Below are 24841 nucleotides of genomic sequence, written 5' to 3'. Positions count from 1 at the left end.
TAGAACACGAAGATGGGCAAAACATGTGCACACAATTACAAAAACAAGGGCAAATTCTGGACATTCGCAACCGATTGAGGTAAAGAGGGACAAACGGCTCTTAAACTTGTCTAACTGCAACTCTACACCGATCAAATGTTACCTGTAAAGTGCAAATATTATGGCAACTTGAATTAAATGACAGGTTTATCCATAAGTTTTAGTTTTCACTAGCTATGCTAAAAATTCCCACCACATCCAATCTGCCCCCTCCTCAACTATTTTCAGAAGCCAACGCAAAACTCCTCTCTTCATTGCATTCCATGTTCACCCATTAACGTCCTATCCCATCCCCTCACCCCACCTAAAGTCTCTCCAAAACCCTCCAAAGTCACCCACCTCACTGATCCAATGGCCTTCATTGGCCTCAGTCAGACCCATCCCCATGCTACCGACAAGGCTAAATCCAGAAACTGGACACCAACCCCTGCCACCAAGCAAGCTCTGAATGCACGTGACCCAAAGCCCAACCAAAACGTTCCCACCCCTGCCCACCACAAAGACATCTTAACAAGTACTCTATGCTCGTCACATAAAATGTTCCATATGTAACCCCACCATTGTTTTACCAACTAATGTAAAGCATCCTGAATGAGGGCGCTATATAACATGTTATAAATAAATGCTGAAAGTGTTTGATTTTTTCCCTTCTCATGAACAAAGCAAAACAAACGTTTTACCATCACGAAGATGTATCAATATATTTTGAACTGAACAAAATTGCCCAGCACTAACAAAGTGTATAATTCAATGAAAGAGCCTGATGTGTAATCATTTCAAACAGGACACTGGGACTACGCTTGTTCTAGGTCAGCAGTTTTAGTTCTCCATTTTTTAGTCTATGGACACAAGGCACAAGATACCAGCGATTCAGAAATGTGAAGTCAGCTCCTGCTATTGATCAACTTCACTAGAAATTGTAGAGCAAGCATCGCTGCTGCAATAAAGATCGGTAAAACGTAAAGAGATCACAGAACCCTCATGAACCATAGAGGCAAAAAAAAAAAATGTATTTTCTCATTTGAAAAATGCTTGGTGATTCCAAGTCTGTTTCTAGGTCTCCTGCCTTTCCCCTTACCCTGTAGTTTTATTTTACCTTTAAGGCGATGTACATTTAACTGGATGATGAGAGGTTAGTAAAAATCGGTCAAAGAACCCCAATATAGTAATTTTAATTTAGAAGTTGATGGTGCCCACAGAACATGTTCTTATGTCCAGGGCAATTATGCCAGAACATGTGCTTTTAAGTCTAAACCAAAGACAATTCTGTCCCTTTTTTAATATGCTACGAAGCCTTCTTGGCTTGCTTGGGAAAATGTCAGATCGATTCGAAAATAGGGGGCTTGCTATACAATGGGAATAGGAGCCCACATGCCTGAAGCAGGCTACTCGGTTCCTGCAAACAAATCTCTTACCTTAAGTACAACATCTCCTTCCTGAATGTTTCCGTCTCTTGCTGCCAAGCTATCTTGGGATATTTCTTTTACAAAAATGTGGCTGGCCAGTCTTAGGCCATATTCTGTGAAAATGAAAATAATATACATGTATATATTGTGTGTGGTGTCACTTTTCACATCATCTACTAAACGGAGGTTTTCTCCATAGCGCAGTGGAATATAGTATCACCATGCTTAACACCTTCACTGCAATGCAGGCCACTACTGGCAATGGATGGGTTACAGCCAGTGTTTGTTTCAACAAGCTGCTAGTAATATACAGTAGTTATGAAATGGCAGTGAGGGAGTGTAGAAATAAGTGCATGTCAAATAGCAAGGAAAATAATGCAAATTATATATTTTATTTTGTTATATAAACAAGGCATCACAGAATAACCCTGCATCATTGCCTTTACGCCTAAGGATGAGCCTTAATACATTTGGCGATTCAACGTAGAATGGGATGTTGGAGCACTAGAAAGACAGACGATTCTACCTCATCACACAAAGTATGCCAAGAGATATTTGGGATTCTGCGCACACCGTGTAGATATACACAAAAATGCAGTTTTTCCTATATTCTATTTTGCTTTACATGCAGATTATCAATCTTTTTATGTGCTAAACTACCTACCTGTACGCTCCCAACCATAATAAATGAACATGCAATATATATTATATATTAAAAAAAAATATCGATAAATCTGCTCTCGAGAAGCCAATACTGCACATGTAGATTTCACTAGCTTGTACAGAGAAATCATTATTTCTGCTTGGATTGCAACAAGTCTAAAGCGTATGAAAACAGAAATAACGTGCCGTTCAGTAAAACAGCAGTGTGTTACTCAGTATGGAATTGTTTCAGCCAAATTTAAATTGAATGCACCAACAAAACAAACCATACAACACATACTGTACCTTCACTTTTTCGAGATTTCACCAAGGTCACTTTGGTAGGTTTTGGAGGTTGACTGGAAGTGATGGATCTTCGGTCTGATCTTGGCGACAGACTCCTCTCTCTGCTTGCACTTCGGTCCCTCACCCAACTCTTCTCACTTCTCCTGCTGCTGCTGGCACCAAGGGCGCTGTGGGCACTTCTCTGGTCAGGTACCTCGTCCTCGTAACTGTCCTCTTCATTCTCTGATACTGGGTCTGGGTCATGACGAGTTACTGGAAGCTGCACTTTTTTCTTCCGCCGTATTGTCTGCATTGTAACAGTTAAATGTTATAGCCTATTTTTCAGGCAATAAGTAAAAATTGACTTGAGATAAGAGTGGCCTGAAGGTTTGCACTCCTTTCGATCAGTTGCCATGAAGGGGATCCCTTCTACCTTTTGTTACAACAGCCTTTTGTCCAAACTAAATTAACACAATCTTATTAAAAATAAAGGTCATCACCAATAGATTCAAAATTGTACTCATCTGTTAGAAAATAAGGGTTCTTTCAAAAGAGTCCTCTGCTCATCAAAATTATTGTACTACAATTTTAGTTGTTTGGCTAACGATTGCAATGTAATTATTTAAAAATAAAGAAATGGAGACTAATTGACAATTTACCTCTAGATCAGGGATCGTCAACTGGGGGCCTGCACCTAAATGCAGCCCATGAAGGGTGTTTATTTGGACCTTTGACACTGTTTTTGGCTCATATGAAAATTGTTATAAGCCGTTTCAGTATAAAATCCACTTTTAGATTATGATCATGTAATATATATGGTACAGATGTTTTAAATTATTTCAGCATTTTGCAGCATTTCTAAGTCTTTAAATGCATCTAAAAACATTACAGGACAAGCAGCTAGGGGGCCTACTTTGAAATGTTTTCTGGACCTGACCTCTATGGAGAACTAGTTGACGAGACTGTAGGGTCAGCAATCCTGTGGAAGATTAGGGTTTAGAAGGAAAAAAACCACCATGGAAAGTAAAACATAACAAATATTCTACTCTTCAGAGATATATATAGATATAGATGTATGGTGCTAGTCAGCTGTATTTAATCTATGAACAGGCCCACGTGCTTTTAGTTCGCTTCGACCCTCAATGAACATGCAAAAGTTCTGGACCAAAAATCATGACTAAAGTGGGCCTTAGGGCTATTTTTGTCTGAAAATCTGTATTGAGGTACAGTATATAGAATTAACCACTAAAACAGCTCAAAATTTCATTTAGTGCCCCTGAAGCAAAGACAGACATCCTTCATTACTATGCCTAAAAATGCTCATTGCTGTTCGACAAGAACCCTTCTGGCCTAATCACTTCACATGGGCCATAAGCAGTCTTATGAAATAGCAACGCTTAGCAAATGCAGCCCTTTGTGTTTGATTTTCATGTATTTTACTCACTTGACAGTATGGCTTTGCCATTTGTGACTTCACAGTTATTCTAGAAAAATTATTTATTATTCATGTCTGCATTGGTATGTTTGGACATTTAGAATTTAAAGTTAACTGTACTGGTGTCAGCACTGGATACACTACATGCTATTTATGCCTAAATAGGTGCAGTGATGTGTGTTATGAGTTGTTTGTGTCTAGTGGATCGAGTGGAGTGGATGGACAGCGTACTGACCAAACAAAGCTAGAAATCTCAGCTGTCTAGCTTTGTTGTAGTAAATAAATGTTCTTTCGATAACACGTTTGTGAATTCAGTGCGTTGACTTATATTCAATGTAAGCAGGATTGACATTACTTTGGCCCCAGTGACTTAATTCTGCCTCTATTTCTAATGCTGCAAATATGTTGCATAACTAGAATCATATGCAGAACTTCTAAACTAATAGTATGTCTTCCTTGCCTTAGGCACCCCACACCAGCACCTGTTGTGTCTCCCTTAGTGAAAGTCTCCTGATGAGTCAGCGTTGGAAAGGACTTTTGGGCAAAATTAAGCAGCACATAAAACCCCACTACATTCCATAATATATGAGCTACACAAATAACTTACAATTTTGGCATTTTTCCCACTCTTCCTTAACTGCTGAACTGCAAAAGCGTGTTCAACATTATCCATAGAAACGCCATTGACCATTGCAACACGGTCATTTTCGCTGAAAAGATAAAAAAACAAAAGCTAAAATTATGTAAAATATAAAAACAGAATTTGAATCCAAAAGCATTCATACAAGAAAACCCAAATGCCTTAAGCTGTTGGACTGTATTAGCGTAGAGTGCACACAGAGCGTGTATAACAATTGAAGATGCTTCCAGAAAATAGATTAAAGCTCCAAAATAAATATTTTCAAAGTTATTTTGTCATGTACCCAAACCTACTTGTCAAATTGCCTTCCAGGAACTACCACTGCTAAAAACAAGCATGGGCAGCATCTCCTGACATCTCTAAGCAGAGGGAGAGAACGACATAGCAGCGGTTCTGAAACTTCTGAGACCACCAGCCACGCCAGGTTTTAGATAGAACACACACACAAGATATGCATGTGAACAGACCGATGGGTGCTTGACATTACCATTAATGCAGGATTTTTGGTGCATATATTGCATACGGCAAGGGATTTTAAGAATTCTTTAGCTGTGTATTTTCAATAAATAAAAACATCTAATAGTATTATTTTTTCATGCAATAAAAGATGATATTCATGGATTTACATCCACATTAAAATGATCCAACCAACCAAAATGCTCTACTCTTTTTAGGACTTCTGGACAACTTTGTGCTGCTTCTGCTACTAGAATTGCAATTTCTGAACTGCAGAAATAAACTTGTTACAGGATATTTTTAAACTGTTTGACTTATTTTTAATATTACCTGTAGTTCATCCGGTTTTTATTTCTGCTAGATTTTCTTCAAAACGTACATAATATAAAGGTTGTGTTTATTTGCAGTTTCTCAAAATGTGTTTTTTTTTTAATGCGGTTTGGTACACCTCTTCTCAACCAGATCTGTTCCCGATTAAGTTCCCTTTAGTTGGGCATTATCTTACAGAGCAACTCAAATGTGATTGTTGCAACAATTTGAAAACATAGGGGGGGGGAGGTGAGAGAGTAGGAGAAGGGGGATGCAGCAGTTATATTCTGTGTGTGTCAGATGTACTGGGAAATGTGAATGTACCAGTAGAATAAATGTGTTAAACATGAAAAAAAGTTTGTATATAATGTACTTTGTTTTATTTTTTAACAGATGAAATGCATCTTTCGGATGGAGGTTGAGTTTTGGATTGCAAGTCTGCCGTCGCCCCCTCGTCAGCAACAAAATAAAATAATGCAACACTGAATATATCCCATCACTTCCCTCCAGGAAAATCTGAAGACTGGACAAGAGGCTCACTGAGCATCATCGGCTGCGTAAAATGACAGCAGCCAATACTCACTGCCTGACCCTATATCCAACGACCTCATTTATTTATAGGCCAGTATTCAGTACGAGCAGAGGAGAGATCAGCAAGGGCACCTCCCAGGCAGCATTTCAGCATGGCTCTCCAATGCAGACTGATGCGATTCCACATTTCCAGCACAATAAGTGCTTTCAAAAAAGGTTTATGTGTAAGGAAATAGTCATCAAGTAGAGCTGGTTCATTTAGAGCAGTGCCAACACTCCTGCCTCACAAAAATGAACTGGTGCTCAACAAGGCTCACTAAAGAGAGAGAGAGAGAGATATATATATATATATTCACACTACTATATGTACAAACCGGATGTGTGTGTGTACACACACGGCAGGATATTCATATAAACAATTGAATCTTTAGCTCCCGACATCAGTAAGAGAACACACAAAAACGCAATGTTTCCCCACCAGCTTTGTTCAAAGTTCATTTTTGGTGATGTACGCTTCAAACGAAGACACCTCTAAAACAAGATAATCTTGTCTAATCCCTAATGTTCTGAGCAAAGGCAGAATCTCAATTTGTGCTTCTGCTTCACTGTCCTCAAAATAACAGCATGAAAAGACAAACTAGCAGCCAAGTTGAACAGAAGGAAAGGCAGGAATTTAATGATGTAAGACTACTTTGCAAGCCTTTCCATTACAATAGATATAAGTGAGATTGTTTAATCAGTGCTGTCATCTTCTCTTTGCTGCAAATTATTACACGTTGTTCAGTAGCCATAGAAGGCAACTTCCAAAAACAAAACAAATAAAAACTTAAAATGTGTTGCAAAAATGTTTTTTACAAGTTGGCAAAAAACAGCATTAATAAGAAACCAAATATACAACAGTAGGGGGAAATGTTGCAGTTTGAACAATTTTATTCTCAAAATCTACTGCTCAGAAACATCACACATGTTGCATAAGACCAGAACATGCTGACCCAGCATAACTGATATGTTAACCCAGAGGTTCTCAACTCCACTCCTGTGCTGATGCAGTGATAGCCTGAAAACCTGACCTGTTGGGGGATGGGGGGGGGAGGTGGGTGTCTTGATGGTTGGAGTTGAGAACCAGTGTTAACCCATACTTATTCCTGGGTGTCGAGTTTAAGTCTGGAGTATAGCATGAGGCAACCCATAACCCAGGTATGCCAGCCTGTGCACAATACAAAAAGCAAACATATTCAGATTCCAATACATTTAAATGCAATTTAATGGTCTCTTCATGTCACTTCACAGCTACACACTCTTAAGCGCCTTCATATATCCATAATGTCTTGCTTTAATTAGTTTCATTCAGCTCCACTGGTCTCTACTGCTCATATACCGCAAAGATACTCCCTCTTACTACCCCTTACGGAGTCAAATATCAGAGGATCTCTGTATATTGCAAAGCAATCATGTTAATTACAACAAGCAAGGAGTAAAAAGATTTAAAAAGGATATGCGGTGCATCCATGTTGAAGACAACGTTTTTGAACGTTGCACTGTATATGTGTGTTGCCTTATAGCAGCATTTCATAAAAAAACAGTTTTTTCATAAATCAGTTCTGTAGCATTAGATCATACTTCATGCATTGTGTTCTAATTTTTGTTTTACTCGTTATGCCCTTTAATGATTTTTAATGTATTAAGCTTCCTTGAGATTCTATAGAAACCATTTGGGAAACCACGCTGCTTCCGCTCTTGAACTAGGCGGCCATATTGCATGCCCATGGAAGCAGGATCTTTGCCCATGTGTTCGCTATTCTTTTATCTCTTTTGATAAGTGATGTGGATATTGTTGGTGCCATCCAAATAAAAATATAAAATATAGAAATATATATATATATATTTCTATATTTTATATTTTTATATATATAAATGAAACATTTTAAATGCTTCTGCTTAAATTGATCTTCTGTCAAATAGGTATTAGGTATTTTATCCATTGGTAAATCAAATGGGTCACTTAATGTGACAGACACAGGTAGGTCTGTGCTACAAAATATATTTTGAGGAATCTACTAAATTGCAGTTGTTTTTTGTGTGCGCCCCCTGTACATGCAATATGCCCCATAGGTTGGGACGTGGTTACATAGCAGAGGGTGGCCAACGCCAGTCCTCAAAGGCCACCAACAGGTCAGGTTTTCAGAATATCCCTGCTTCAGCACAGGTGGCTCAATCAGTGGTTGACTGAGCTACCTTTGCTGAAGCAGGGATATTCTGAAAACCTGACCTGTTGGTGGCCCTTGAGGACTGAGTTGGCCACTCCTAATCTACTGCTTTACTCCAAGACTTTCTGAATTGACTCCTGACACTACCCTAGTCAGTGTAAATTCTGTTATTCGCATATTACGGAGCAACATCTGCAAACCCAAAATAAATACTTACTGCAGCAGGCCTTCTGCAGGTCCTCCTTTGAGAACATCGGAGATGACAATTGATGTTTCGCCACTCTGAAAGTGGGGGTTATCTCTGCCTCCAGATATTGCGATCCCAAATCCAAACCCAGGGGCCTGGAGGAAAAAAAAAAAAAGAGAAGGTTTAGTACTTTATTCAGAGTTTGCAGTACAGATATTAACCAATCCAGTGCTGGAGGTGTCTGAGTATTGCTCTGAAACAAACAAACAAATTATTTTAAAAGGAGCAATTCATGGCGGCAAATTTGTTGGTGTGTTTAAAAAAAAAAAAAAAAATACATAGAATTGAAGCAGGGGGTCTACGGAGTTAGAACCCCGTTCATTTCAGATTCCGGACCCCCCGTTTCCAGAGATCCTTGCCACCGAAGTAGGTGCTGGTAGCTGCTCCGGCTCAGCAAGCAAGGAGGGCTTTAAAGTTCACATGAGCCAATAGGAAGCCACACCGATGACGTCACAGCCTCCTAGTGGCCCGCAGAACCGGAAATCTTTGAAGAGCGGACATATTGTGAACCCTGACAGCTGAGGAGAGCTGCGACCAGGATCTAATTTGGAGGCAAGTATCTCTGGAAGCATGGGGTCCCCAGAGCTGAAATTAATGGGGTCCAGCTCCAGAGAACCCCTGCTTCAATCAAATAACCATTGGGCGATATTCTGCTATTCCGTTGACACTTTTGGATGTTTGATAGTATTTTTTTTTACTGTCAAATTAATGGGCTCTCCCCCAATAGAGCTCATACTTTCAAATCCAAAAGGGGAACCAATATACAAGTTATTAAAGTGTTTGGAGACTGTTGTAACTACGAAATGCTTTGAACTTTAATGTGAATATTTATTTTTTTACCTTCAGTGGCTAATTTGAAACACCTTTGAAGTCAAAATATATTTTATAGCTCCGAAGTGCATCACTTAAGCACAGTTTTATTGGCAGGAATTGTCCTTTCATTGTGATAAATACATAACTGTTCAAGACTACTTACGGAAGCTGCTAATTCTTCAACACAGCCAAATTTTTAATACCTTGCAGCTTGATATTTTCCAATGCTGTCCAAAAGTAAAAAGGTTAAGAGCAGGATAATTCCAGCTGGACCCTTGAATAATTTACTATGCATTACTATAGCATTTTAATTTGCCTTATCCGAATATTGGTTGTACCTACTTTACAATGGTGCAATGTGCTTTGCTTGGTTTTATTCACTTATCATTTGGATGTATATTAGGTATCTACAATTCTAAAGTAAAGATTTTTTTAAAAGCAGTGGCTGTTGTCAGCACTGCAGCTGCCCAGTGGAACTGCAGCTTGTTGAAGTTACAAGGGCCCAAGAACGTCTATAAGATTTCATCCAGCAAGCAGTCTGCATGGATCTGGTCCGTCTTTGGCCAGATAACTAATGGAAGAGGTCTAGTAGTTAGCATGTGGCCAAGATGGGCCTCACTAAAGTAACCCAATTCAGCTGGTGCACTTTTTGTTCCTTAAGCTGCATGAGAGCAAGTAGATACAGCTCAACCCCGTTATAACGCGATCCGTTGCAGCGCGAATCCGCTTATAGTGCGATGCAAGCGTGGCTCCCAATTTTCGGATTTATGAATACTTTACAACACGATTATTGGTATCTTAAATACTTTTTTGTACAATGCATGCAATTGTACATTATTTCTAACGCGATCCGCTTATAGCGCAATGTAATTCTTTGGACCCCAAGCACAGCGTTATAAGGGGGTTGAGCTGTACTACCATACCAAGATGCAGTCATTCAAATAGCAAGTATTGCACAGAAAGTATAGTTTTAGTGCATACACGTCAACATTACTGAACAAATAATGGGTAGAATGCAACAAAAAAACGCAATAGTAAATCAGAAAATCTACCATTCCAAATTTACTGCCAGTATAGCTTAACAGACCATTACATTTTAAGTGATATAAAAAAAAAATCTATTCCAAAACACCCAACAAGTTTCTTAAATTGGCAAGATGAGAATAAGGTATGAAAGATGTGAAGTATAGCATTTCAATTTATAACTGTTAGAAAGAAGAGACTGGCCCTAACTGACATGGTGTCTGAAGTCTTCAAGCAGTAAAGGGGAGGAGAGTGGGGGGGAGGTTACTTATTGCGAAGTGCAAGATAGTTAAATGCCAGTGCTAGTTGTCCGTTATCAAGTTATTTCCCCATATACAACCCAACCCCCTCGAGACAGGTAGAAAGAGCCTGCACATTTATCAGAAATGTCAACCAAAGACAGGAGAAAGCGGTAACACAACCTTGACAAGAATGGGTTATCAGATGTAATATAAGACATTTGTGTGTGCTTTAAAAAGAAAGGCCAAATACATCATTTATTCATTAAAAATATGTTAAGAAAGCAGAACGCTAATTAACTTTTGTGGACAATTATCTAACAGCGTTCAGCTTGACACCAACTTTAATGGACACATTCTGAAGGTTTTGTCTCCTTAAGGGCAGTCTATTTGTGTAACTTCTTAAAGGCTAAAACATCCCTTTGCAAAGCCCATTCGTTTGTTTTTGGTATTGGGGTGTTACCTTGGCATCCCCTCTCCCAAATGGAAGTTAAAAAAATAAATAAATTTAAAGTGCTAGTGTGTGTGTGTGTGTGTGTGTGTGTGTGTGTGTGTGTGTGTGTGTGTGTGTGTGTGTGTGTGTGTATAGAACATTTATTTTAGGTCACAAAGTAGTATTTAGTAAAAGGGAATATATGACATAAAGCTGCACTTTGTTAATTAATCCACGCCTTCCCTCCCATTTTTATATTTGCACATATTAGATGAGATGTAGCAGGTTCCAAGAGCTGAACTGTTAATTTCAGCCCCAGTGACCACGAGTTCCTGCAGGGTAGCTACATGTGGCACCTTCCCCAGTAAGTATCTCCGGGGATAGGGGTGGGGTACGCGCGTGGTGGGCGCGTGTGCTGGGCGGGCGTGCGTGCATGTGTAAGAAAGAGAGAGGGAAAGAGAAGAGAGAGATGGAAAGAGAGCAAGAGAGAACTGCGCCTTTAATGAAAATAAACAGTGGCAGAAAGTGATGAAGTGTCAACCTGACTGGCAGCTCATTCCCTTTCAGAAGGATCCTGCAGTGTGCAAATGGAAATGATTGCTCCCAATGAAACACACAAGTCCGGTGGTATAAATAGCCTCAAATTGTCAGGTGCTGGTTCGGTTGTGAAGAGGAATATTGCAAGTTATGAAAGGTTGTGAATTAGGGGCTAGTTACTTTTTAAAAGCAACTAGCTCTGGCTGTTGGATTCGCGACCCCACCCTAACTGCAGCCGTGTCAGATGACACTCCGGGGTCACGTGACCCGCAGCGTCATTTGCCGCATGTGACGTCACATGACCCCACGTTATGGAGACGCTTCACGTCTGAATCCCGGTAAGTTTTCTTGTTGCAGAGGCCTCACGCGATCCCCCCCCCCCGCATTTAATTTAAATGCCTGGGGTAAGAGGGACCTCTGCAACCGCCCCTCCCAGAAAAATCTACCGCCCCCCCACCCAGTTTGCGCACCCATGTTTAGTGCATAGAGCCGTTTAGCATAGCTCTTTATAGATAGCCCTGTATTACATTTTAGCAACGTGCAATGAGCGCTATTTCACCTCAACGTCTAACATTTGATAGTTATGACATACTCTTCTATTAAAGTCTAGACAGTAAATTATGGCCAACAATGTTTACGTAACGTGTTTCAAAGCAAATTACAGAGTTACGTACTCTGATTATATATGATGGAGTATGTTAGCTGTAGAAATAGAAGTAGGTGTATTGTGAAGCCGTACTTCTGGTTAGTATAGAGGCATCATGTAAACAAAAATATAAAATTGTACCATGCGAGACCTTATTCACCAAAACATGGTAGTGGTTTAGTGTGGCAATGACATTATGGTGAACTAAGCATTGACTGTGCTTCAGTGAATGATACCTGTAGTGTTGAGTTTTGCTGAAAAGGTATACGCACTCACGTTCCAAATTGCCAGGTGTACAAACGAAAAATTGTGTAGTACTTGTACGTGTCCAATTTAGAAGGTGGCATCAACCACCAACATTTAGGCTTTGATTATTTTAAAAAGGGCTAAGCTGTAAGGTGCCTAGCAGCATACTCATACATGGGCTGTATGGTGCTTTAGGGCCAAGCACCTTTTAGTAAATAGAGCAATTAACGTTTGAGCATGTTAACATTCTTTGGTTCATTTTGATTCAAGGACAGACTGCGTCTTTAAGCATTAAATCTTTACCTTCTAGGCAAACATGTTGGATTCCATATGCAGTCTTAGAAATGGACATGGATCACAAATTAAAAGTTGCCTTTCTCATTACTGTCACCCAAAATATCTCTTATCAATCTATTCCAAATGTCTTGTATTCTACTCCTATGCGCATGGCATACAGGCATCAATCCCTCACGTAAAGCGAGATCAGAGAAACCTGCATGCATCACAACATGCAATGGTGTTTGTTTTTTAATTATTATTTAAATATAGGTAAGGGTATACAAGTGAAAAAAGAAGATACAAATAAAGATCTAAATAATTAAATTGCAAAAAAAGTAAATGAAAAAAAACTACAGTAAATAGTTTACAAAGGGAAAAAAAACACGAACATTAACGGGAATCAAAGTTGTTGTATAATTAATATTGGGTCCCTGAAACTTTTTAGATTCTCATGTCAGTAATTAAACTGAAGGCAGCATAGGGAAAGTCCACCAGGAACAGTTTAGTGGCTAGAGTTATTTACACCTACGAAAGTAGCATACCAAATCTAACCAATGTTTGACCAACAATATAAAGTCCTGTTTACAATTACTATAGTTTTCATGAATAGTAATTTTAAATATATATTTATTATTATTATTATTTGTACATGTTGATCTGTTGAATCAATGGGTTCATAAAAGTTTTAAGTTGTCATTCATGGCATAGGATTCACGTCATTGATCAGAACAAAGGCTTATTGCATGGTCTTCACCTTCCAATTCCCACTAAATTGTCATTTCTAAATGCTGACACCACCAAGAGAACACACACTGTACTTGCTACAGGCACAGAGCATCTCTGCTTGTTTACAAGCACAGCTGTGTTCTCTGCAGCACAAACACAAACTGTCTAGTTCAAGGTATTTGCCAAGTAACAAACGCTTAATAAATGGAAGATAAATAAATAAGGAGGCAGGAGACTTGGATCATAAAACAAAAATATAAATAAACAAGTAATGCCAATGTTGAGCACAACTATTCCCGGCACCTGACTAGCTGCAGAATGGCAACTTTACATTTATCTTTAGAGCTTTTCAAATCAGATAAACACCAGAATATGTTCACACACTTGTTCCTATAAATACATTTTACTCAAAGCATCTAAACAGTAAACACTCCAGAAGGCCATTACATTATTTGGGCTCTTCCAATCTAGGAGCGCACTTTGTCATTGCATTGGGTATCTCCCATTTCCAGAGTTATCAATCTTATACTATATTAGTGAAAGCACTGTATGCCTGCCTGCCTGCCTGGATGGATGTCCGGTGTCCCTAGGGGAAATCTCATTGGTCCTTTGGCCTGCCCCCGCACACCTCTCATTGGCCTGAGGCGGAGTGACGGGCCAAAGGACACACAGGGACACACACACACACACACAGGGACACACACACGGACGGGGACGGGGACACACACACACAATCCCCTCCCGGTGCCCCTCACTCTCCCCCGTCAGCTGGACCGCACCACAACTTCCACACACCCCCCCCACCCGCCCTGTGCCCGAACTTACCCGGAGTCCCGTGTACACACACACACACATTCCCACCCCCCCCAAGCTCACACACCTCACCCCCCCCAAGCTCATCCCCCCCCCCCAAGCTCACACCCCCTCACCCCCCCAAACTCACACCCCGGCGCCGCTACAGTCAGCGGGGGAGCGGAGCGAGCGCCCGGGACACACGCGGGGGAGCGGCCACAACACGCGGCCTCCCGCCTCACATCCACGTGGGAGCGGCCGGATGAGTGAGGCAGCGGCAGGATGAGTGAGGCAGCGGCATGACGGGTGAGCTCCCCCCCCTCCACATGCTACGTGCTGCTCTTGCCCCTCCGCTCCCGGCTCCCCCCTGTCACCGCGTGACAGGCCGCGGGACGTGAGATGGGAGGGGGGATGCCCCCCCCGCTCCCGGCTCCCCCCTGTCACTGCGTGACAGGCCGCGGGACGTGAGATGGGAGGGGGGATGCCCCTCCGCTCCCGGCTCCCCCCTGTCACCGCGTGAAAGGCCGCGGGACGTGAGATGGGAGGGGGGATGCCCCTCCGGTCCCCGTTTCACCTTCTCCCCACCGTTGTCCCCGCTGCCTGTGCAGGAGGAGGGGGGGGAGCGGGTGTTGGTGTGTGTAATTGTGTGAGACTGTGTGTGAGTGTCTGTGACTGTGTGTGACTGTGTGTAACTGTGTGTGACAGTGTGTGTAAGTGTTTCACAGTGTGAGAGTGTGTGTGTGTGTAAGTCTGTGTAAGTGTCTATGACTGTGTGAAACTGTGAAAGTGTGTGTAACTGTCTGTGATTGTCTGTAAGTGTGTGTGTGTGTGTGTGTGTGTGTGGTGCACTGTGCAGTGTGAGCAATGAGCAGTGTGTCAGTGTGTGCAGTGTGAGCAATGACCACTGTGTGTGAAGTGTGAGCAGTGTGTGTGCAGTGTGCAGTGTGTGTCAGTGTGAGCAGTGTGTGTAATGAGCACTGTGTGTGCACTGTGTGCAGTGTGCGCAATGAGCAGTGTGTCAGTGTGTGCAGTGTGACCAATGAGCAGTGTGTGTGCAGTATGCAGTGTGTGTCAGTGTGTGCAGTGTGAGTGCAGTGTGCAGTGTGTCAGTGTGAGCAGTGAGCAGTGTGCAGTGTGTGTCACTGTGACCAGTGTGTGTGCAGTGTGTGTCACTGTGAGCTGTGTGTGCGTCAGTGCGACCAATGAGCAGTGTGTGTGCAGTGTGCACAATGAGCAGTGTGTGTCAGTGTGAGCACGGTTCACATCCCGGGCAACGCCGGGTCTCTCAGCTAGTGTATTAATATAACCTCTGAAGGTGGAAAAAATGGCAGCATTTCATGTATGATCCACTGACGACAATTAATGGTTGGCTATCAGAATACACAAAACAAAAACTTAGGCCCTATTTGTGTGGTGTTATAAAACAGTGTAAGAAGGTGGTCATGGCTCAAATCCAAATTAATCCTCTGAAGGTTTTAAAGATGTGGAATGATTATTTATTTATTTTATTTTTATTTATTTTTTAAATCTGAGGAGCACATAAAACCCTCTAATGTCTCATGTTCTGATTAATGCATAAAACTAAATATATAGAAGGGTGTATAATAATGTAATGCAAACAATACAATAGACACTTGTATCAGATAGTAAAATAAGAAAGGAACCGTGGTGAAGGATTCTGGAGGTGGATTGTCTTATAAAATTCCAAGAGATCAGCTGAAATTATTATTCTTCCATTCCAGGCAGCATATGATCAGAGAAAAAAAAGAGACAGTGCAAATCAATAAAGTTACATAAAGAAAAAAAAATTGTAATAAAGAACCGCTGTCCTTTACAGCAGGGGAGCGCAATCTTTTACACCTGTGCCCCCCTGCCGGCTGTCCCCTTCCTGCTTAACCTCGACTCAGACGTCCTGGCGTCGTGACGTCGTGACGTTACGTTGCCATGGCAACATGACATCACATGACCCCGTGGTGCCATTTGAAACTGTGCTGCCATGGCGACACGTCACTCGGAGCCGTCTGAATCAAGGTAAGGAGAAGTTTACAGAGGCCTTGCAGCTCCCCCCCCCCCCCCCCGCATTCATTTAAATGCCTTCGGGAAGCACGCGGGGACTCTGTAAACCCCGCGCCCCCCCGCAGCGATCCCCACGCTCGCCGCAGCGAACCTTACGCCCCCCCCCCCACTTTGCGCACCGCTGCATTACAGCAATAAAATAAAGATTGATCTCCAGGAGACTTGAGGGGTGAAAATCCGTTCTGCAGGGATAGAGTCTTTAGCTGCTATCACACTTCTCAAAGCAAAGCATTTCCATGTAGTTCACCAGAGAAATCCTACAGGATGGACTATAGACTGAACATGTAGAGATCAATAGGAGGGAAGGAGACTTCTAAAAATTGCTCGACATTGCTATCCTACTGGATATTCAAATGTAAACTTTGCATCCAGATGGTCTAAATATTTACATTGACATATGGGCTTTTAACATCGATGTAATATTCGATCAGAATCAGTATGTATAGCAAAAGAAATAGAAACAGAGTAGGTTCAATTCTTACATCCTTTATCAATGTTTTAATTTTAAAAAGAAATATTGTAAAAATGCATTGACGTTTTAAAATATCGGTTCTCAGATCGTGGTTTTAGTTAATTTATTGTATTGTAGACATTTTTCTTGCTGTGTTTATGAATATAATTAGCCCTTCAGATACGGGGAGGTCAGAATGTTTGTCCTATTTTAGTTTAGCTACTACATAATGATGTACATTTAATCGTGTAATGACAAAAAGTACGAACTCAATGTCAGAGGAATTCAAAGGCAAATGTCAATGGTAGCGATTTAAAAAAAAAAAAAAGTATAGAGTGCTATTGAGATTACATACAATGGGCATTTGTGTACAGAAATTGAGGTGTTCAGTTTTATTGTTTTTTTTAAATACAGGTTTTAAGTTATTTTGTAACAAAAAAAAAGTGAGGTTTTTCATTAAGAATTGTGTGTCGCATCTTACCCATTAAAAATTGTTATATCAAAAAAAAAAAAAATAAAAATAAGTATATTAAATTATTCATCCTTAGGGCAGTACGCACAACATGGGGTAGAGGGAGTGGCTCAGTGAGTAAAAGACACTGACTGGCACACAGTTCAATGCCTGGTTCAATTCCCGGTGTCGCTCCTTGTGACCTTGGGCAAGTCACTTTATCTCCCTGTGCCTCAGGCACCAAAAACATAGATTGTAAGCTCCACGGGGCAGGGACCAGTGCCTGCAAAATGTCTCTGTAAAGCGCAACGTATAACTAGCAGCGCTACACAAAAACATGCTATTATTATCCCTTATGGTTGGACGAAAGCAGATTACCAGCAACAAAGGAAAGGGTTCTTTACAGTTAGGCCAGCTACAATGTGGCATTCATTACCCATGGAGACTGATGGCAGATACAATAGGTACAGTATCTTCAAGAAACACAACTTTTTAGAAAGGCAAGGTATACAGGGATATACCAAATAAGTAAACACAGGAAGGATGTTGATCCAGGGAGAAATCTGATTGCCAATATTTGGAGTAGGGAAGGAATTAATTTTTCTCCTTATACATACCATTGGATGATTTTCACTGGATCATTATACTGTAAGTATGGATATAGGATAAAGTATGTAGTCTAAATTTAGCATAGGTTGAACTTGGACATATGTCTTTTTCCAACCTTATCTACTAAAAATATGTATGTTAAAATTAAAATGAATGGCTGTGTTTAAAGTGCGAATCAACATTAGGGTATCTAAATGCATTGGTTAGGATTGAGATCTCAAAGACCAAATCAAAGAATACACAGAAGCAGTCACAATCATAGCCCAATCAAAGCCTCCTGAGGAAGCAAACATGAGAAACGGAATTCAGAGCTGCACAATACTCCCTAGTTCTGAATACTGCGCTGAACATCTGAACAGGAGGAACACAGGACATGCCGAGAGACATCGCGAGATTTCAAGGCTGATGCGAGTGGTCTGCAGGCGTCTCTTTAAAAAGTCTGATATCCCAGCAGAACAGATTTTAACTCCTCAAGCCTCCTGGAGATCAACCTTTATTCTATTGCTGTAAAGGACTGGGAAAGTGTGAGTGAAGAGAGAACTGTGTTCTTTTTTACTTTATAAATCTTTGATTTCCAGTCTCCTTTCTATCTTTTCCCATCATAAGCTGCCTAGAATGGAGGAATAATTACTTGAGCTGATCTCTTGGTATTTTATGAGAGAATCCACCTCCAGGATCCTTCACCACGGTCCTTTCTTAATGTATTCTTATCTTTGATACAAGTGTTTATTGTATTGCTTGCATTATATTATTGTACAAACTTCTATATATTTAGTTTTATGTATTCATCATATCATGACAGAGGGTTTGAAGTGCTCCGCAGTTTTTTCAGACCAGCGACACATGCCTGTGATCAGTTGTAGAGTAGATACTTTAAAAAAAAAAAAAAAAAAAAGAGAAAGTGCAATCCCTGATAGATGACACCCCCCAAAAAATTATTACACATTGCTAAGAAAACAGCAACCTAATGGCTTTCCCTAACCCAGTATAACCACCACGCTTAAAACAAATATTTGGCGGTTTTAGATTTCTTGGGAAATTAAATACAATTTCCTTTCCTTTTGGGATCTCTGAACGGGAGGGCGTTTGTCAAGTGTTTTCTTTGCCCTTATCCTACCCTGATCTTACCAGAGAGCCAATAAGAAGGGGGGGGGTGGGGGTGGAGAGGGTGGGGGGGGGGAAGGAGGAAGGTGCTGCCTTTGTAAACTCTTGTTGTGCACCGTCATACATAAGATCTCATGATCTTAGTATTTTGATCCATCTGGTGCTACAGGGACTACTGGTGCAACAATTTGCGTTTAAAAATACAATGTAGTGGGTTTATGAAAAGGTCAAAACTTTTGTGTCTGTGCTGATCTTTAAAGAGAACTTAAATCAGGGGGGGGGGGGGGGGGGAGAGGGCCTGTCACTGAGAGCCCACTAAAAGTACCATCTGAGGTTTAGAAGGTCAAACACTAACCAGATACTATTCTGTCAGCCTCAAAGAAGCCTCAACGTTCGTGAATAATTACTTGTACATTCTATAGGTGACACACATTATGCTTTCGTTGGGGGGCTATTAAAAATGAGAATATCATGTGACATCTACTGTACATCTGAAATCGTGTCACAGAGTGGCATGTAACGAGACCACACATAGCATGGTTAAGTTGCCAAGGACACATATCCAAATGTAGAAATACAATGGTCGTCCGTAATGACAGCCTGAATCTATTGATGTGACTGACTCACGTGTGTCTAGGTACTACAGAAGTGAAGTTGTGTGTGTTCTTATACTGAGGGAAAGTTTAATCGTCGTTTTTGTAGAAGTCTTTTGTCTCACAGCTGATTTGCGACAGGGTGGGCTTATGTTGTTTCAATGGGGGGAAAAATAATTCTCAAGTCTGCGCAAAGTATTATGAAAATCAGATTTCAAAGGTGTTTTGGACCAAGCACATGATTTCTCACAATTACCACGCCAGTGACCTCTCTGGGACAAACTCCTGATATATGGTAAAGTAATGCAAGGGTGTGCAAGATTTTAAGGGGGCGCGGTAGGATGCCGCGGCCCCGCGCACTTCCCCCAAGGCATTTAAATTAATGCCTGGGAATCGCGTTAGGCCTCTGCAACTTCACTGTGTTCAGCGACGCACCAGAGAAAGATTGCGCAACCCTGACGTAATGTATAGGGTTCTCAGTTTTCTCTTCTATCCTCGTTATTTTAAGAAACGGTCCTGCATTGACTAAATGTATTCTCTTGAAATCCTTTTTCTGTTATCTGAGCACTACATTTTTCTATATATTAAAACATTTAATAAGTGATGCTTGGGGCTCGGAATGATCTGTTGCACACTGGCGAGAGTATTTACATTTTTGGACACATTTTGCTACAATAGATTTTGGCAGATTCATTTTACATATTTTATTTGCATAATTTCTCATGTGGTGGAAGCATATTGATATGATTGCAATGGAGTAAGGGGTTAATATTAACTCATTGGAGGTACCTTGCACGGGCAAAAGGCGAGTTTGCTATAGTAGCCGTGTGTATTAACCCTAGTTGCATATCTAAGTCACAGGCTCATTTGTGTGCTGATCATGACAGATGGTATATGAGGACGGATTGAGGGGAGATATTGTTCATTTGAGGGACCTTTGCGAATGTGAAAAGTGGGACAGCTAGAGAGCGGTGTATTAACCCTTGTCCCGTATGCAGGTCACATGCTCACAGGTGTGCCGTATGTGTGACAAGCACAGTGAAAACCCCCAAAACGGAGCCAGGGAAAGATCAAACTCCTTTCAAGTCTTAGCTCACCAGGTTTACAACCTAGTTTAAAAAATACTTTTAGGTGTTGGATTTTGATGACAGACACTCAGATTGTACACTTTAACCCACTGCCATTAGTAGGCCTTCACTAGGAAGGAGGACTCCTTCAAGAACTAGCAATTTTGGAGGCCAGGGCTCTCAGAATAATGATTGTCCAGCCTCAGTTGGGGGTGCGGGGGGTTATAAATATATTTAACATAGTTGGCTATACAACACATTGCATAAGCAAAAATCTGCATCAACTATAATGAGTGCTGCGTTTACATAGACTAATTTTAACAAAAAGGAAAAACTACAGAACTTCCTTCTCTTTCGCTTCCGGACATCTGGCTTCTCTCTATTGTTTCCAATGGCAGGCCGTATCCTGAGTTACGCACAGCAAATTAACTCGTAGCTAACTTACCCTGTGAAGAGTCACCGTTTGCTGTTCCCATATCGCGGTTTCTTCCATTACAGTATTCTGAGAGGGGATAAAAAAAAAAAAAACACGATTCGAGTTACTGGAAACAAAAAGCAAAAACACTTGACAGTTAACTTTAACAAAGTCAGGAGTATCAGAGTTTCGTCCGCGAGTCAGCAAAAAAAGTTGGGGGCCTGAAAACTCCCAAGAAGCCGAGTTGTGCTTTGACGGCTGGTCTTTTTACAGACGGGGCTGTGGCACATTGTGCTGTCAGATTGGATATCCTCTCTGTGCTCTGACAGCCCATTTCCACTTATTGAAGCAGGAAACACACCAGTGTAAACAAAATCAATGGGCTTGCACGGGTGCTTTTAATGGCCAACACTTAAAACAAAACTACATACAGTATACAGTGCTTTACCGTTGGAGTTTTGACAGTTGGACCGAATGGTTTTTGTAACGATACTCAAAATTGAATGAACTACCCCTTTTTGAAAACCCCTTAAGAGAAAAATTAATATGATACATTCTTCACACTTAATGAGCATATTTTCATTTTAGACTCTACTCCGACATTAACGTATTTTGCGTCTAGGAAAAAAACAGAAACCTGCTGTAAATGCCTGATGTGTGGTACAATGCCAAGTATATTTACAGAAAACTTACAAATTAAAATGCTTCAAAAAAAGAAAGTATGTTGATACGGTGTGACAGCAAAATTTGTATATGGGTGCTCAAATACAAAAAAGAAATATATGCTCAAAAGCCATTCAATCAAAAAGCTGAAATTGTGGCCGTGTGTGAAATAAACAGTGTATTTAATGAGTCTTACACTCTATCATTTCTATTCCCAATTGGTTTTGGTTATAAATTATAAAAACAAAACAGGATAGAGACTACTAAAACATCAGTCTTTAACTTTCTAATGAGCGCAAATGGGTTGTTTTACTGAAAACACCACATCAAGCTGAAAACGGGATTTAAATCACTCAATCTACACCCACATGGGGGAATGCCAACCACAGCGAGATCAGATTTAAGTTAAAGTACAGAGATTTATACATTTTAAAAAATTAATTAAAATTTGAGCAGCACACAGCCAAACGGAGTCATGGTCAAGTTGAATTTATTCACAGTATTCTCTCCCTCCTATGTGTATGTATGTATATATGTGTATGTGTATGTGTGTATATATATATATGTGTATATATGTGTGTATATATATATGTGTGTGTGTGTGTGTGTGTGTGTGTGTGTGTGTGTGTGTGTGTGTGTGTGTGTGTGTGTGTGTGTGTGTGTGTGTGTGTGTGTGTGTGTGTGTGTGTGTGTGTGTGTATAATATGTATATCTATCTATATATTTTTCAAAACGTTGTATGTCTGTCCCAAAGGCCAATCTGATTGGTCAGTTGGTCTGTCACTCATCCTCTGGCCAATCAGATTGGTTCGTGGACCAGCCCCGCCCCGCACGCCTCATTGGTCACACTCGGGCACGCTGCCCGCTCCTCGGTGCCACCGCTACCGCCTCACCTCTCCTCTCCCCACATTTCCCCCCTCCCGCACCCCCACCCACAGCAAACCCCAGCCTCTGCACCGTGGGAACAGCGGCGCACGCTCCTCGGCGCCACAGCCTCACCTCAAACGCCCCCCCTACTCCACCTCACCTCTCGACACACCGAATCTCGCCGAGTAACAGACACCGACACACTGACCGACGCCTCTCACACGTTGCCAGGTACCTCATCATCTCCCCCCCCCCCCCCGGGCCGGGAAACCGTAACCGACGCCACAGCCTCTCACAAGTTGCCAGGTACCTCATCATCCCCCACCCCCCCCCCCCCCACGGCCGGGCCGGGAAGCCGTAACCGACGCCACAGCCTCTCACAAGTTGCCAGGTACCTCATCAACCCCCCCCTCCCCCGCGGCCGGGCCGGGAAGCCGGGTAGCGCCAGCAGCTATCACCACCCCACCCCCGGCGGCGCCAGCAGGGATCGACCCGCCCGGACCAGCGGCCAGGCCGGGAAACCGGGAGCGCGAGCAGGTATCAACAACCAACAAAGTCTAGTTCAGTGAAATATAGGTCAATAAAATTTTCGTTATTTTTAGTGGAAAAACTGGTAGGAGGGAAGAGAAAAAAAAAAGTAGCTTTAAAAACAGGTTTGCTAGATAGGCACGTGGCCGTCACTTCCAGTGCTAAAGTATAAAATGTGCAGTTTAGAACGGTTATGCGGACAGCCATGTGTTCCGGAATACAAAAAAACTCAACTACTGCTAATACCTGAATTACAACCCAAATCCAACATGGCCCTTTCCGGTTCCCTTTTGAGAATCCAAGGCCGCGATTATAGTGTGCAAAACCTAACACCTTCAGTACAACTAATCTGCGCATAATGCGCGCGACAGAGGCTGAATCTTGGAGACAAATCAATTTGGGTTTTTTTGAGCACGACGGCCAGGTCATGCGAGTGGTTCAGCCAATTACAGCGAAGCGCTCACGTGGTATCACGGCCGCAGTGCATGCTTCGCGTGACATCGCAAGCATGCACTATATCACGGCATAAGCATCTATTTCAACTCGTATTGCCCTACCCAAATATATATTGTGTAATGCGCTTTTTGAAACTGGATATGGTTTGGGAAAAAATACTAGTATATGGAGTTTGGAGACGAGCCCCCACTATATAAATATACATTTGAAAATAAAAAAGGAAAAAACACTGGGTGGAGTTGTGTTTAATGCTCATACGGTTTCATCCATTTTAAACTGCTCTGCACATCCAAGCAAAATACTCCTAAGGAGCGAATGAAAACCACGGTCGGGAAGTTTTTGGTTTGTTTGGCAACATGTTTTTAATACTTTTGTAACCAAGAAACTCCTGTGGCCTTGAGAAAATGAAGACTGAACTGGGCAACGAGTTCTAATAAGATTCTGGAAGTGGGAGGTCTGGTGTACATTCCTCAGATAACAGGAGGTTTTGCAGAAGAACAAAAACGTAATAAGTAGCAACTGACAGGGAAAGGATTACAAGTCATTTCCTTTGGTATAAAAAGTCAATGAATGCGGAGGTGCACCACAATAGACAAGATGAGACAGCAACATTTTGCAATTGAATTGAAGCTTGTTCATTCGTCACATGAACTAGACCGTGGGTTTCCAACCAAGTGCAGACTTTCTCCCTCCCCCCCCCCCCATCATTTGTGGGGGTTTTTTTTTTGCAGGTCTTTTAGACTAGGCTGCTGTGAGACAAGTACCTAGATACTGTTTTTCTACGTTTTGTATGAATGTTTACCCACCAACAGTATCAGTTTGTTAGTCTTTAAGACAACAGAAAACCAACAAAAGTGGAAGAGCAAGCATAATTATATGAATGAAATCCACAAAAAGGGGGGGGGGGGAACAATAATAATTAAGTGGCTAAGAAAAAAAAAAAATTTTTAAAGTATTTTTATTCTATCTTTATTTCCATCAGTGAGATGACACACTGCACTACACATAGCACTAATGTAGTGTGGGTTCTCTCCCTCCCCTCCTTCACCAGCACAGAAAAATAGTCTTGTTTCATCGTAGCATGCATGTTTGAGAGCTATGGATAAATAGATTATTAAATGTACACCAAATCATCATGTCTGTACACAAAATGGCCTCCTGCCTCACTCCCTTGATGTCCACATCTGTGATTCACAAACGATGCCCAGATTACAGGTTGGACACTTTCCTTAATGATCGCTTCCAAATACATGGGCATAATCAGCAGAGGAAGCTCCTGCACAATCATTTATGGGGCAAACACTGGAGACAAGTTAGGAGGCAGAAGAATTTCCAGTTATGGAAACGTCAACTGAGGACTCGTAAAGGCACCAAGGAGCTGCAGCAATGTTTTGATGTGAGTGACACTCTTTTTTTGTATCTTAGTAAAACGTTTATATTTGACATATCTTGTGGTTTTCATCCCCATACAGGCGAGAAGTTGGTGTTTCACCCTTCAAAACTATCAGAGAAACAAACCTGAAAATTCTCCATAGGTGGCACTATATACGCCTGCACGCCTCCACTCATTTTTTCCACTAACCTCCCCAATGTGCTGGCGTAACTGCGGACAGTTGGGCACGTTTAAACA

At 41.5% G+C, this 24841-nt stretch overlaps 1 protein-coding gene across 17 annotated transcripts in view; it reads right to left on the bottom strand.

Moving 5' to 3' along the window:
- TJP1 (tight junction protein 1) overlaps positions 1 to 24841 on the bottom strand; it is a 312644-nt gene that overhangs the window by 34458 nt on the left and 253345 nt on the right. For all 17 annotated transcript variants that reach the window (XM_075575846.1, XM_075575839.1, XM_075575840.1 and 14 more), the window contains 5 exons: positions 20728 to 20784; positions 8168 to 8292; positions 4415 to 4517; positions 2394 to 2679; positions 1455 to 1558 (listed from right to left, as the gene is read on the bottom strand). In XM_075575846.1, the coding sequence (XP_075431961.1) occupies positions 1455 to 1558; positions 2394 to 2679; positions 4415 to 4517; positions 8168 to 8292; positions 20728 to 20784 (675 nt within the window). The remainder of the gene's footprint in view (positions 1 to 1454; positions 1559 to 2393; positions 2680 to 4414; positions 4518 to 8167; positions 8293 to 20727; positions 20785 to 24841) is intronic.

Source organism: Ascaphus truei, chromosome 18 (assembly GCF_040206685.1).
Source record: "Ascaphus truei isolate aAscTru1 chromosome 18, aAscTru1.hap1, whole genome shotgun sequence".
Classification (NCBI taxonomy): Eukaryota; Metazoa; Chordata; class Amphibia; order Anura; family Ascaphidae; genus Ascaphus; species Ascaphus truei.
This window is presented reverse-complemented; position numbering and strand designations above follow the sequence as displayed.